The sequence below is a fragment of the Oncorhynchus keta genome, chromosome 11, assembly GCF_023373465.1.
Source record: "Oncorhynchus keta strain PuntledgeMale-10-30-2019 chromosome 11, Oket_V2, whole genome shotgun sequence".
In the NCBI taxonomy this organism is placed as follows: Eukaryota; Metazoa; Chordata; class Actinopteri; order Salmoniformes; family Salmonidae; genus Oncorhynchus; species Oncorhynchus keta.
In genome coordinates this window covers 45,722,027-45,737,211 of record NC_068431.1, presented here as the reverse complement: position 1 = coordinate 45,737,211, position 15,185 = coordinate 45,722,027, and the positions used below count along the sequence as shown (strand labels likewise).

At 42.6% G+C, this 15,185-nt stretch overlaps 1 protein-coding gene and 1 long non-coding RNA gene across 2 annotated transcripts; both read left to right on the top strand.

The window, feature by feature from the left end:
- The first annotated feature begins 2,036 nt into the window (after window positions 1-2,036).
- Window positions 2,037-3,585, top strand: LOC118390752 (uncharacterized). The gene is made up of 3 exons (XR_004826989.2): window positions 2,037-2,574; window positions 2,834-2,882; window positions 3,036-3,585. It is a non-coding gene; the product is annotated as an uncharacterized LOC118390752 (long non-coding RNA).
- A 4,963-nt stretch (window positions 3,586-8,548) lies between these two features.
- LOC118390750 (neuronal PAS domain-containing protein 4A-like) lies at window positions 8,549-14,676 on the top strand. Its single transcript, XM_035781468.2, has 8 exons — window positions 8,549-9,019; window positions 9,435-9,586; window positions 9,710-9,818; window positions 9,919-10,210; window positions 10,307-10,416; window positions 10,751-10,880; window positions 11,491-13,082; window positions 13,286-14,676. Exons 1-8 carry the CDS (start codon window positions 8,845-8,847, stop codon window positions 13,312-13,314), a joined length of 2,589 nt encoding a protein of 862 aa, XP_035637361.1. The 5' UTR covers window positions 8,549-8,844; the 3' UTR covers window positions 13,315-14,676.
- Window positions 14,677-15,185: the final 509 nt, after the last annotated feature.

Genomic DNA, 15,185 nt, shown 5'->3' with positions numbered 1-15,185 from the left:
AGCGCCATCCAACCAGGAAGCTAGCCGCACCAATGTATCGGAGGAAACACTATGCACCTGGCAACCTTGGTTAGCGTGCACTGCGCCCGGCCCGCCACAGGAGTCGCGATGAGACAAGAATATCCCTACCGGCCAAGCCCTCCCTAACCCGGACGACGCTAGGCCAATTGTGCGTCGTCCCACGGACCTCCCAGTTGCGACAGAGCCTGGGCGCGAACCCAGGGTTCTTTTGGCACAGATTGAAATGTCACAAAAAAAGTTAAATTGATATTAGGAGTTTACCTGAAGTACAGCGCCCTTAACCACTGCGACACCCGGGAGGCCAAGCCCTGCATCTCGAGGAAGATTTTCTGCGCGCATCAACTGTGAAAGTGTCAAGGACGTGCAACATTATACAAGTGCACAGAACTGTGGACGAGAGGAAGAGTGCTCAGTGGGTGTGATTTTAAAAAACAAATGTATTTACCTCATATTTTTTGCCATCTTATTTTCGGGCTTTGAGGAAAACAAATCTACTGTGGAATTTCTAAAAAAGTTTGGTTGGAGTAATTGATCAATTGTTAAATATCACCTCGTCTTAACCACTAAAATCCTCCTGAAAGATGAGGCATGTCTGTTAATCTTATCTGTCCGGCTTTAGGGCCAAGAATGGCCACAAGAGGTTTACATTTCCACATTTGATTTTAATATTATCCACAAGTCTGTTTTACATTATTGCACAATGAGACCTAAGGAATCCAGTTGTGCATAGCTTCAAGTGTTGTCTTTATACCTGCACCTGTGCCCTCTGAGGCCTTTGAGGTCATATCTGTGGCACCATTAGACTGGGGTAGTGTGGCATTTTGGAAAGGGGGTCACAGCCCTCTTGGAGCCAGCCTAATTGCTTTAATCTCTCAGAGAATGGTGATGTAGTTATTTGCCAATATCTGCAAGTTTCTCTCTGGATATATTTGTTCCGTCTCATTATACTGAAAACAGAGGACTTCATGCTATGTGGCAAGCTATAAAATACACATTCAAACCATTATAATGGTATGACAAATTTGATTTGATACGCTTATTTGGCCAGCACATACTGTACAGAAATCACGCATGAGACCATGTGGCAGTCGACTCTTCCAGTGTGACCATTAGTTTAACCGATTTAAAAAGTATGGGCCTAAATCTATCTATTTTACATAATGCAGTTCTGTTCAGGTCACCTCATGGGAGAAATGGAACACGATAAGCAATTCACGCACAGTCTGAATTGGGATACATGCACATAGAACGAGTATTACTGTACGTGCCATTTATCAAGTCACATTTTATTGGTCACATACACGTGATTAGCAGATGTTATTGCGGGTGTAGCGAAGTGCTTGTGCTTCTAGCTCCGACAGTGCGGTAATATCTAACAAATTACACAACATATACCCAATACACACACATCTAAGTAGGAATGAATTAAGACTATATCCATATATGGACGAGCGATGTCAGAGCGGAACGTACTAAGATACAGCAGAACAGTATAGAACACAGTATATACATATGAGATGAGTAATGCCAGATATGTAAACATGATTAAAATGACTAGTCTTCCATTCTTTAAAGTGGCCAGTGATTTCTAGACTATGCCTTTTGGCAGCAGCCTCTTGATGATCTTTTTGGCCTTCCTGTGACATTAGGTGCTGTAGGTGTCCTGGAGGGTGGGTAGTTTGCCCCCTGTAATGCGTTGGGCAGACCACACCACCCTCTGGAGAGCCTTGCGGTTGAAGGTGGTGCAGTGTTGAGGATCAGCAGAGTGGAGGTGATGTTTCCTACCTTCACCACCTTGGGGCGGCCCGTCAGTAAGTCCAGGACCCAGTTGCACAGTGCAGGGTTCAGACCCTGGGCTCAAGCTTAATGATGAGCTTGGAGGGTACTATGGTGTTGAATGCTGAGCTATTGTTAATAAACAGCATTCTTACAAGAGGTATTCCTCTTGTCCAAATGGGATAGAGTGTGCAGAGTGATGGTGATTGCATCGTCTGTGGATCTATTGGGGCGGTAAGCAAATTGAAGTGGGTCTAAGGTGGTAGGTAAGGTAGAGGTGATCTGATCCTTGACTAGACTCTCAAAGCACTTCATGATGACAGAGGTGAGTGTTACGGGGCGATAGTCATTAAGTTCAGTTACCTTTGCCTTCTTGGGTACAGGAACAATGGGGGCCATCTTGAAGCATGTGGGGACAGCAGACTGAGATAGGGAGAGATTGAATATGCCCGTAAACACGCTGCGAGGGATGCCGTCTGGGTCGGCAGCCTTGACTTCTCTCTCTCTTTTTGTCTCTCACAGATTCTAGAATAGCACTCCGCTTCCTCCGTGTTGTTGGGGTTTGCCTGTACATTTATGTACGACTGACAGAGGGGTTTGTGTGTTATTGTGATCGAGTGCAGCATTTGTTTGCGTGTCTGCTACCTGTTCTCTGTTTGTTTGCTTGTGTGTAGGAGTGAGTGTGCAAGGAACATTTGTTATGTGTGTGAGTTTGTCTCCTCCACCATACAACGTCTCAGTCACCTCCAGAAGGCATCACGGTAAGACGGCCTCACGGTAAGAAACGTCAATCTTCACTTCTCTTCCTTCTCATTACTTTTTCCTTGCTTGTTTTTATCACTATCCCTTCTGTAAGCCAGCTCCTGCCCCTCTCACGATAACAATGCCCAGTCATTCCAGATATACCGGAGTCCCTCTTGTATTATTATGTGCATGCAGGCTATGGCACTTTAGCATTGACACACTTTACTTCAGAGAAAGCATACAGTCAACACTGCAACCTCTCTCTCTCTCTCTCTCTCTCTCTCTCTCCAAGGAGTGCACAGATGGTTATGAGTGGGCTGTTCAGAGTCAGCACTGTAAAGGTGGGTGGTTTATTGTTGTTGTAATGTTACAGCGAGTGGTGTGCATGAAAAAGTTCTGTCACTGTGCATATGATCTGATGGTGTCACACTGTACTGGCTTTTTCACTTGTCTTCTGTCTCATTTATCTTTCGCATATCAATGTGTGAGACCAGAAGGCTGCCGGTGGGAGATGAAGTGTTTTAACCACTATAGCGGCTACCTGTGTCTCCCACGCTCTGCCTCTGTCATCACCGCCCCTGAACCCTCCAGCCGGTCAGTGGCCACCCTGCCTGTGGAGTCTTTCGAGGCCTTTAGATTGAGTCATCTGTGGATTTGTTGGGGCGGTATGCAAATTGGAGTGGGTCCAGGCTGTCTGAGATGATGGTGTTGATGTGAGCTATGATCATCCTTTCAAAGCATTTCATGGCAACAGATGTGTGTACTACGGGCCGATAGTAATTTAGACAGGTTACCTTGGCGTTCTTGGGCATATGTACTATGGTGGTCTGCTTGAAACATGTAGGTATTACAGACTGGGTCAGGGAGAGGTTGAAAATGTCATTGAAGACACTTGTCAGCTGGTCATCGCATGCACTGAGTACATGCCCTAGTAGTCTGTCTGTCTGTCTGTCCCTGCAGCCTTGTGAATGTTAACCTGTTTCAGTGTTGCTTGCTTTGAAGCGAGTATAGATGGCATTTAGCTCATCTAGAAAGCTTGCGTCACTGGGCAGCTCGCTGCTGGGTTTCCCTTTTTAATTTGTGATAGTTTGCAAGCCCTGCCATATCCGACGAGCATCAGAGCCAGGATAGTAGTCCTGTATTGACGGTTTGCCTGTTGGATGGTTTCACGGAGGGTGTATCAGGATTTCTTATAAGCGTGGGTTAGTGTCATGCTTCTTGTAAGTGGCAGCTCTTTAACTCAGTGTGGATGTTCCCACACTGATGTGGTAAACTCCTCAATGCCATCGGATGAGTCCCGGAACCTATTCCAGTCTGTACGAGCAAAACAGTCCTGTTGCTTAGAGTCTGCATCATCTGACCATCATTGTGTTTCCGTATTGAGCGCGTCACTGTTACTGTTTGAGTTTTTACCACGACACCTCCCACTACCCTTTCCCAGGAAACAAACAACATCAGTGTGATGATGGGCCAGGCCCGTGCTGTGACCGGCCCCGAAGAGTACAACCTGGAGCTGGTGTCTGTCAACCTCCTCATGATCTATCAGACCAGCTCTGCCCTACGACTGTCTGTCTTTGTAGGACCATCTGAGGAGACAGATGGAGCAAAGAGAAGGAAACGGAAATAAGAGAGTGGGAGACAGATGTGAGATGAGAAGAACTGTTAAGGGTATGAGATGGGAACATTTCTCAGACACATTACTACTAGACATGCATCTTAAAGAAATCTGCCCGGGGCAAAGCAAGTTGTAAAACCCTTCTTCTATTATTCTGTGAGTCACCACAAACACACATGCTCATGCACACGCATGCAGACCAGTGGCGGCTGGTGACACTTTAAATCGGAGGACGGGCTCATTTGTAATGGTTGGGATGGAATAAATGGAACATACCAAACACGTTTTAATACTGAACGATTTATTCCGTGCCAGACATTACTATATGTTGTCCTCCGTTCACCAGCCTCCTCTGCCACACGCACGCATGGTACACTGGCACACACTGGAATCTAGCCTCTGCAGTGTGGATCATATTTTCAATAGTTTCTTGCTGCACAAAAGACTAGCCAAGAGGGTCCATTATCTTGTTACCAAGGCAACTGATAAAAACATCCATTCAAAGCTACCATTTCAGCCCATGTCACACTATGTTATTTTTCTCTCCATCAGGGTCGTTCTCCTGCTCTCCTCTCATCCTAACTGTTCTCCAGATAGTTCACTCTTAACTGTCAAGAATTAACATTGCTTGTTCCTATTCTGTATTTTTTTTTTAACAACTTATGGTTGTTTTGTCATGTTACTAAAATTAAAAGAGATGAAACCAACATTTGGATGAATGATATTCCTTTTAGTTGCTGTTCCTCTTCCACCTCCCTGCTCATGCACACGCTTAACCTTTCTCTTACCTCTTCTGCTTAATTAAGGCCCAATAATGGGTTCTCTTGCTGACCATCTTTTCTCTCTTTCATTCACTCTGTCACGTTGGCTTATTTCCTTTTCAGTACAAACGCAGGCAAATGCACTCTTTCCAATCAATTGACACTGGTAATTACACTGCAGTTAACATAGATTAGCATCTTACTTTAAGTTGCCAAATGACCCTAACAACAGGTTTAAACGTCACCCTAGCTACATATTTAAACATCTTTTAAATGAATAGCCTACAGCCTAACTTAAAAGTTGGTAACAATTGGTTTAGTCAACAAAGTCTCCTTGTTATTTCAACTTTCTTTATCAATGTAATTATGTTGCATCGATGTGGCTAGTTGGTTGAATTTGCATGAGGTCATCAACATGCACAGGCGTTAGTCTCATTTGAATCAAGATGTCAACCAAAAATGAACAATTGGGTTTAAATGAACAATTCAGTCACAAATCAACCAAATGGTTGATCTGACGTCTTGGTGAGTCATGTAGCTGTGTAAGGGTCCAAATGAATCTAAAAGTGGTTGACATTATAGCCCTGTTCATACCTGGTTCTAACATGCAGCCTTTTTCTTGATCTTATCCACATTCTGATAGTGCCCACATTTTTGGACAAATGTAGCCGATTAAAAGTTGCATCGTGATCTGATTGTGATCAGATCTTATAAGTGTAAACAGACAAGATCAGGACGATGGACACATGTTAACGGAAAGTATAAACAGGATTTATGTGACTCCTCCGCTGTAGAATTGACCCTTACCTAAGACATAATTCACAGTTCTTATCTGTTACCTAAATAATTATTTTGACAAATGGATGTTTTTCTCGCTTGATCAGGCTATTTTTCACACAAACAGTTTTTTTTTTCCAGCTTTGCCCCACACACACACACGGCATTGGACTGAAATAGCAGTATGTCGCCACATAAATGTACATTTAGCTGATAGCCTTATCCAGTGACAAGGGTTAAGTGCCTTGCTCAAGGGCAAAAATAGATTTTTCACTTAGTCTGCTTTGGGACCTTTTAGTTACTTGTCCAACACTCTTAAATGCTAGGCTACCTGCCACCCAGATAGTGGCACAAACATAGAAAGCTAAATCTGATTCCCTTGAGTAAAAAATGAATAGTTTGAGTATTTCAGAAGAAATCCTAGTTCACTCAAACCTTACGTAAGAATGCGCAGCAAATGTTTTTTTTGTGTTTCAAGTTTCATTTGTTGTGTGTATAGGATACATATGGTATACACCCGTCCAACCAAAATGGTTACTTGCAGATTCTTTCTCGACAATGCAACAACAATAAGACATTATAAAAGATAAGAATATGAGAATGCGTATGTGAGATAATGTGTGTGTGCCAGAGTGTTGGGCATTCCTCTGTGGCATCGCCAGTGTAGGAGCTGAGAGACAGGGAGTCCAGGCACAGACGGTATGTAGGTGGGCAGGAGAAGCAGATGGGTGTGGGTGGTGAGTAGTACAGGGGGTCATGTTGTCAGGGCACACCTGGGATTGGTAGGATTTCATCACAGGGTGCCATGCCATGGGTGACAGGGGTCACACAGCAGACTCAGTCTGAGGTAGGGGGAGAGTCAATGTACATTAAGATTTAGTCTGAACATGAATTAGCCTACCAGAAAGCACTTAAAAAGGTTATTATTAATCTTGTTGACCCTGAACATTGACTCATTTGTATATGGAGCATAATAATAACAACATATTTACAATAAATGGCTAAATCCTAACAACATATTCCAGTGATATACTGTAGATTCACCGCCAATGTCTTTTATTAACATATGCGACATGAAACAGTTTCTAGGCTTATTTATTCCTGTGAATAATTTTTTTTTATTTATATTCCCTGTCCAGAGAGGAGGAAATTGAGCTGGGTCAGGTGGAGAGTAATTTTCTCTCCACCTCTCATGAGTCCCTACTAATCATCATTCCATTAAGAGAAGGGCTTTGACATAACTTAACAAATGCATGAAAGCAAATATGAATAATCTTTCTATTCACATGTAAAATGTGTAGGACGTTGTGTACGAGTGAAAAACTGATTGTATGTTTATTTTCATTTAGCTTGTACATAAAACATGTAATATCATTAGAGAAAATGTAATCACATTATGACTAGAGACAAATGTGCCATCTTTACCTGACAAAACCCTTTTATAGCATTCCTCTATACTGGAAAGATCACACTGTGCTCTTAAACTGATCTTATGACGAAGAGATGACAGTGGTCCATGTAATCATATCGCTCTACATTAAATTGCGTTCGATTTTCAAAAATCGCATTTTACATCTCTGACAACATACTTCTATCTGTGATCCGCCTCTAAATAATAAAGTCTGGTTATCACCTAACGGCTTAAATGGTGTCTGAGAATCATTAATTTCCTTACATCTCTATTTGTGGACCAATGTGGTTACTAAGTAACCACAGTGTTGTTGCCATGGGCACATAGATGGAGACAAGCAAGTGACAAGTACCGTGTGCTTGATGAATGAATTAATACAGAAAGAGATGGAAATAAATGCTGAGTTAAAGAAATAAAAACTTGCCAAAACATCTACAGATGCAATAACATGTGGAAATGTCTCTATATACAAAATAGCAAACAAAATAGCAATTCAAGAGTTGGGTGAATCAAAAAGCCCCTCAGTGAGTAATATATGTACCATATCTCAACACCAGTGTGGTTTCAACAGATGGCCACACCAACCATATTGAAAACATCAACTTCCACAGGGAACTCAGGGTGTCAAACAATGGACCAAACGGAAGCCAAGAAAATCTCAATATGTCTGAAGTTATCTAATTATTCATGTTTTTATCATTTCAGGAGAATCCAGTCGGTCAGAGGCACAGTACATGACTCAACACAGTACAGTACACTTCGGTGTTGAGTCGGCCGTGTTGTACATCAGTAAAGAAAAAGTGTGTGTGGCTGTAGTCTTATTGGTGGTTGTAGTTAAACAGTATACTGCATTTCTAAACAGAGCATACTGTTTTACTTCAACACCTGATATATATTATCTTCACTCGAATATGCTGTAAACTCCAACTCGATGAACAAATATCATCTTGACCCTTTGCAATTTAGCTGTAATTTGGGCTGACCTCGACCTCAGTATGAAAAGTGAGGGAGCTAAAAAGAAATCGAGTATCATTTCAATCAAAACATTCTATTCAAATCCATTTTCTAAAAATAAACTGAACAACCAAGGCAAGAATAAAGCAAGGAACATGTACAAGGCTGAAATCTCGCCAGAGAGAGAAGGGAGGAGTGTGTAGGCGTTTGCTTAGTTCACCTGGAAATAACAATGTGCTTTTGTCAACACTCACTCACTCACCCACAGTACACATACAGTGCACGCAGGCTGTTAGGTTAAGTACATGCATAAAAACATGCTGAAACATACAGATGGATGCTTTCTATGACACCCGATAGAGCGAGAGAGAGAGAGAGACAAGAGAGCATGCGGTCCTCAATGCTAATCAAACCCTCCCCATCTCCTTTCAAATTATATTCATACTTATGGTTGCTCAACCACCTCTCCACCCCACCATCAGCCTATATAAAGAATATCCTCGTTCATGGACTTTATTATCACGACACAACTAGTCAACATAGACAGTAACCCTAACAGCCGTCTGCCCCCGGGGAGAGCAACCGGATAATAGAAACGGACAGAGGCTAATTACAATTAATTGACAATTCAAACGCAGCTATTAAACGAGTCATTCTCATTTTAACAATTCAGATGTCACGTTATAACGTTCTAATGAAGATGAAGTGAAGAGGCAGAACAACACCCCGTCTCAACAAACCTTCCAAACTCTGAGCAGACACCTGTTTCAGACAGGCACGCGACAATGTATCGGTCCACAAAAGGAGCATCGAAGTCTCGGAGGGACCAAATCAACGCAGAGATTCGGAACCTACAGGAACTGTTGCCCATCTCCGATACTGACAAAGCTCGACTCTCCTACCTACACATCATGTCACTTGCCTGCATGTACACCAGAAAGTCTGTATTCTTCGTTCAAGGTAGGTTCAACCTTTTTGTTCTTTGAAATATTTTCACATTAAGTTTGATTAGGCTAATAGGGAAAGCATGCTTTTGCTCTTGTTTTTTTGTCACCAGGTGCACTTCAGTTTAACGTGAATGGTCGACAACTACTGCCGCATATCATGCACTGTAAATCAGAAGTTGCTCTATTAATTTATTATTTGGCTAATGTTCTATTTTTTACATAATGGACTTAAGTCTTTTGCTGTCCGAAGTGTTGAAACTGTTCGGCGCTTTCCGTTGTACTCCAACCAATTTGAGGCATAATATTTTAGTATGAACACGATCCCAAGTGAATAAAATGAAAATACTAGAATGTCTTATGTGCTTCTTTGTGTTCGTGACGATATTCACAACTAACGTTAGACCTCTTGTTTTCGCTGCCAAAACCAGACGCTCTTCAAGACGAGACCATGGACTTCATGTCTTTTCACGAGCTCTCGGGGCTGATGCACGAATTGTCAGGTTTCATGCTACTCCTAACAAGCGACGGAAAACTTCTGTATCTATCAGACAACGTCGCAGACCACCTTGGGCATTGTATGGTGAGTAGCCTAAGCTACAAACTGGTGGCTGTTGTTACTTTGACAAACCATACACTGAAATTATTTGTACATAGGCCTGTGAAAGTCCCATTCAATATCACTCAACTTGTTTTTCTCATTCAGGTGGACCTGGTTGCCCAGAGTGACAGTGTGTATGATATCATCAATCCTATGGACCACTATGTCATGAGGAGCAACATTGCAGGTCTACCAATGAACACTACTGATACAGGTAGACATTCCATTATTACTCAAATGTTTACCCATTCTTATAATTACAACAGATCACATCAATCTACATCAATTTACACATGTCTTTTATCCTCCTCTAGACAGGTTATTTCGATGTCGTTTCAATACCACAAAGTTCATCCGGCGGCAAGGTGCAGGGAACCAGTTGATGCTGGTCAGAGCTCGCTGCCTCACCCCACCTTGCCCTGTCTCTAATTACTGGACCTCCAACCCAGTATGGGTGTGTTTCTGTACCCCTCTGAAGACAAAAACGTCTAACCTCACAATCACCAAGAGTGCCCCCTTCACCCCACCCCCTGAGCACGCCTTCCTGCTTGCTTGTTTTCACTCTCAACACAACAGGGACATGAGGCTTTGGGACGCACAGGACAGGTAAGAATTAGCCTGGTTCATTCTAACACTTTGAATTGTGTATAGGCATGAGCACATGGGGTATGTTATCAACTCTGTTATCCCCTTTCCCTCTAGTGTGAGTGTGTACCTGGGCTATGATGTGGAATCTCTACGCTCTCGCTCCTGGTACAGCCTGGTTCATCCCAGGGACCTCTCCCATGCCTCTGAACAGCACCATATCATATGTGAGTACAGCCACAATAACACAACTACCCAACCAGACTATAGCACCACAGCGACTTAACATACACTCCAACACAACCAATAATACAAACCACAGGAGGTCGTGGCACCTTAATTGCGGAGGGACGGGCTCGTGGTAATGGCTGGAGCGGAATCAGTGGAATGGTATCAAATACAACAAACATATGGTTTCCCTGTGTTCGATGCCGTTCCATCCGCTCCGTTCCGGACATTATCATGAGCCGCCCTCCGCTCAGCAGCCTCCACTGGTACACACACATGAGGAAGACAGACAAGTAAGCAGATGTGAACATGGGAATGTTTCTGTCTCTGCAGTAAATGAAGGAGGGCAGGTGGAGATGGTGTTGCAGGTGGAAACAGCAGACCACTCCTGGGTCTGGCTCTATATGGTCCTCCAGCTGAACAATGGAGAACACCCCATCAGCTGCCACAACTACATCATCAGGTACCACAATTACACTTGTCATATGCCATTTGTGTACTCTCCAACCTTTAACAATAGATGCAATACAAAATATATTGTACAATATATACCATACAATGGATACAATACAATATATACCATACAATGGATACAATACAATATATACCATACAATGGATACAATACAATATATACCATACAATGGATACAATACAATGGATACAATACAATATATACCATACAATGGATACAATACAATATATACCATACAATAGATACAATACAATGGATACAATACAATATATACCATACAATGGATACAATACAATGGATACAATACAATATATACCATACAATGGATACAATACAATATATACCATACAATGGATACAATACAATATATACCATACAATGGATACAATACAATGGATACAATACAATATATACCATACAATGGATACAATACAATGGATACAATACAATATATACCATACAATGGATACAATACAATATATACCATACAATGGATACAATACAATATATACCATACAATGGATACAATACAATGGATACAATACAATATCTGTGAGATCCAAATAATGATAGTCTCTTTTCCTCTTTCTCTCTCTCAGTGAGTCAGAGGCGTGGTCAATACGCCAGCAGCTGTGTTTGGAGCAGAACCAGTTCCCTGGGTATTTGGGTTCTGGCCAGAGCCTGTCTAGTCCAGACCAGGTCTTCAGCAGCAGTGGCCTGTCTGCACATTCTTTAGACTTCAGCCATGCCACGTCTGGTGTGAGCGCTTGTGAGGAGCCAATGCAGCCAGTTGGTTATGGTCCTCGGTCCAGCCTGTCATCTCTGGATGAGGAGAACTTCCCGCAGACACATAGAGGACAACACCAGTGGAAACCAAAGTCCAGCCATCTCTCTTTTGGGCCAACCACTGTGTATCCTCCTGCCTCACTGACTGATCCTGAGTCTGATATTCTGCCTCCGAGAATAACCTCTCAATCTCTAACCAATATTTCAGATCCTCTCCCCTCCTCCCTCACTGAGCCCCTTGCCCCTCTTACTATGCCCCACCCTCAACAGATTGGGGAGCTTGCATGCACTCCCCCGTATACCCCTCATCTTGAAAGTGGCAGTTTTCCTTTTGGGGAGCAACTGCCACTCAGTTTAGTTCACATCAATGCAGCTGTGTCATGCCCAATGGCCCATGAAATTATTACCTCAGCACTCAGAGCACCAGCCTTTTCCCAGGCCTTCTCCTCTGATCATCCTGAGCTGTTTTTCCCAGCAGAGCCTCATAGAAAGCTGCCCCCCACCACTGGTAGTTTTGGGGGAGATGAATGCTCCATCATGAGCCTTCCACAGATTATGGGGCCTTTGTATGTGGATGTTTCCCACAATCCCTTCTGTGGCCCTCTGAATGAGCTCCTCCTTACCCCATCGGCATCACCCACACACCCGCCCTGCTCCTTCCTCTCCATAGACAGAGAGCAGGAGAGGGAGAATGAAGAAATTTCTCTCTTGGCTAAATATATTAGCTCTTTAGCTGAGGGATTTTGCTGTGACCCACTTCTACCCGGAGTGACCCCATCCACTTTCACTTCACCCAGCCTTCAGGCCACATCCCAGAGTTCCTCTCCTCCTTGCGGAGGTGAGTGCCAGCCCTGGAGGGGGCTAAACCCGCCCCGTAGCAGAGAGGATATCTCTCTGTATGAGGAGAGTGTGTTACTTGAGAGCCTAATTGAGGCGCTCTCATCGTTCCCTTTGTCCTGCTCTTCATGCTCCTCTTCCTCCTCTTTGAACTCCTCCTCCCCTTGCTCACCACTCACTCCAGTGAGCAGGTGTAACCCCAGCCTCATCGAGGGTGAGTCTTCAATCGGTGTCAACCATTTCTGTAGCGTCCAGTCAACGCAGTGTAACTGCTTGGCAGTGGGTGGAGCTTTGACAGTCATCAGGGTGATGGATATGGAGGTGTCAGAGGAGCCTCTATCTTCACTATCATCATCAGCCATTGTTCTCACAGCCTTCCAGGAGGGTGCCTCTGCCTTGGTCAATCCGGCCCCCACCATTGGTTTGCCCAATGCCCAGGCCTTTCTGGAGGAACTGGGTGACATGGGACCTCTGTTTGAGGCAGATGCCTCTTTCACCCCGTCTTGGGGTAACAACCTGAGTTGTATCAACTCCCACTCAACCATGCATTCACAAAGTTTTCACCAAGGTAAGGGGCCATATTTGTCATGCTCATATGTTAATATAAGATAGCAGGCTATATTACTGGCACATACATTTGTTTTCATTGTCTCATCAGATATTTCAATGTTACAGTATAAGATGCATGAGACGACTACGAATTCAGTGTGAATAATACTGGTTGCTGAACTAAATTAACTAACACTTCTCTGTTGTTTTCTTTAATTTCAGATGGAAGCTTGCGTGACCCTGCGTTTTAAAATAAGTCTATGACTGACTTCATTCTGTATGGCATATTGTCATATTTTAAGATGCAGCTTTTCCTGTAAAAGCTGAATGTGCAAAATGTATCTTCAGAAAGGTGAAAATGTTCTATTCTCCTATCCATATTTCAGATACTTCAAATCCAATATTGTATAATAATGTTTTCTGATGATTCAGTTGTACATGTATTACTTTGAATTGATTTTATTGTTAAGTAACCTCATGAGAGGTAATTTAAAGTGCCATATTTAAATTCACTCATAGTGAGGAAGGCATATTTGAGCACACAAGATCACATCGCACAAATGTATCATACCACAACAATTTTGTTGGGTTTTATCTATAAAGATGCAGTGTTTGTTTATACACTGATTTACATGTTGGTTGACTAGGGTCTTATTTTGTTGAAAGGATGCATTTAGGTTTGAAAATCATGATGGGTTGTCTTTCAGCATATGTGCTCTTCGCATACTGTGTTTGTCTGATCTATTTAATATATATTTTTTATATGTCTGAAAGTGGAGTGAAAAGTGTGTATTACCAGTGTACTGATAATATATGCTGTACATTCATATTATATCACTTTCTGATTTATTTATTTTATCAGAAAATGTACATTAGCTAGTATATTTAATATAAGTGATGGACATTATGTGTTTATAGTTGCCAATGCATTTGGATGCAAATTAAAATCTCTATTTTTTTTAAAGTCTGTCTTGCTGAGGAATTAGACACTGTATTTCTGTAAATAACCCATTTGCCAGACTTTCCACTCCACCATTCTCTGGTCTCTATTGTGTGATGTGAGTCAGGGACACTTCTGAGGTACATTGTGTCACACAATCTTGACTATGGGGAACAATCAGCATCCCATACTGTGCAACAGGCTTGAATGTGCATGCATTTCTCTCTCTCACACACACACACACACACACACACACACACACACACACACACACAGACAGACAGAAATCAGTATGCTACCATGAACAGCCACATCATATTTAGTTTATGTTGATTGGACTAAATTGTTTTTGATATCTTTTAGTTGACACTGTATTAGACTAAGCAGAGGTGATTAGATGTTGAAGTTGAAATGTTGCTGGTAGAGTGGAGACAGTGCCTGTTATCTTTGCGGCTTGCGGTAACTCTGTGGTTCTGAATCAATAGTGGTTTAGTAGTCTGAAAATGACCATGCTGTAGGTCATATAACTGTTTGTTCCATGCAATGTTTTGTGGACTTCACCGGACAGATGTTGCTCTCCGGTTTTGTGATGAAACAAAGCTGTGGTTGAATCTATTCTGCCACTGGGTATTCTTATTGTCTCAGCCTTAGGCCTATATATCACGGTGTCAAGGCATATGAACTAACAGGATATAGAGCAAAATAAAATTATCACAACACATACACTGACCAAAAGTATGTGGAAACCTGCTTGTCGAACATCTCATTCCAAAATCGTGGGCATTAACATGGAGAAGTGGCCCCCATTCCTGTTATAACAACTTCCACTCTTCTGGGAAGGCAGATGCACCCTTTAATATATTAACTAGAATGATATTAAATTAACCTCATTCTCAAATACCATCCATCTCCTGGCCCTTTGCACCCACTTGGTCTTGTAGCGCTGCTGAGTTCTATGAAAGAGGTTCATACTTCTAATGCTCTCTCATTCTATCCTTCCTGCCCTTCCATTCTTGTGAAAATTGAAGAGGGACGAAAATAGACTGAACCTAAATTGGAGAAAAACAGGAGAGCGATAAAAGGATAGGAAGACATACAAGGACGGACTTGCATTTTTCTTCCCTCCCACTCTCTCACTTGTTATCTCTACCTCTCCCTTCCCTCCCACTCATCCATTCAAGC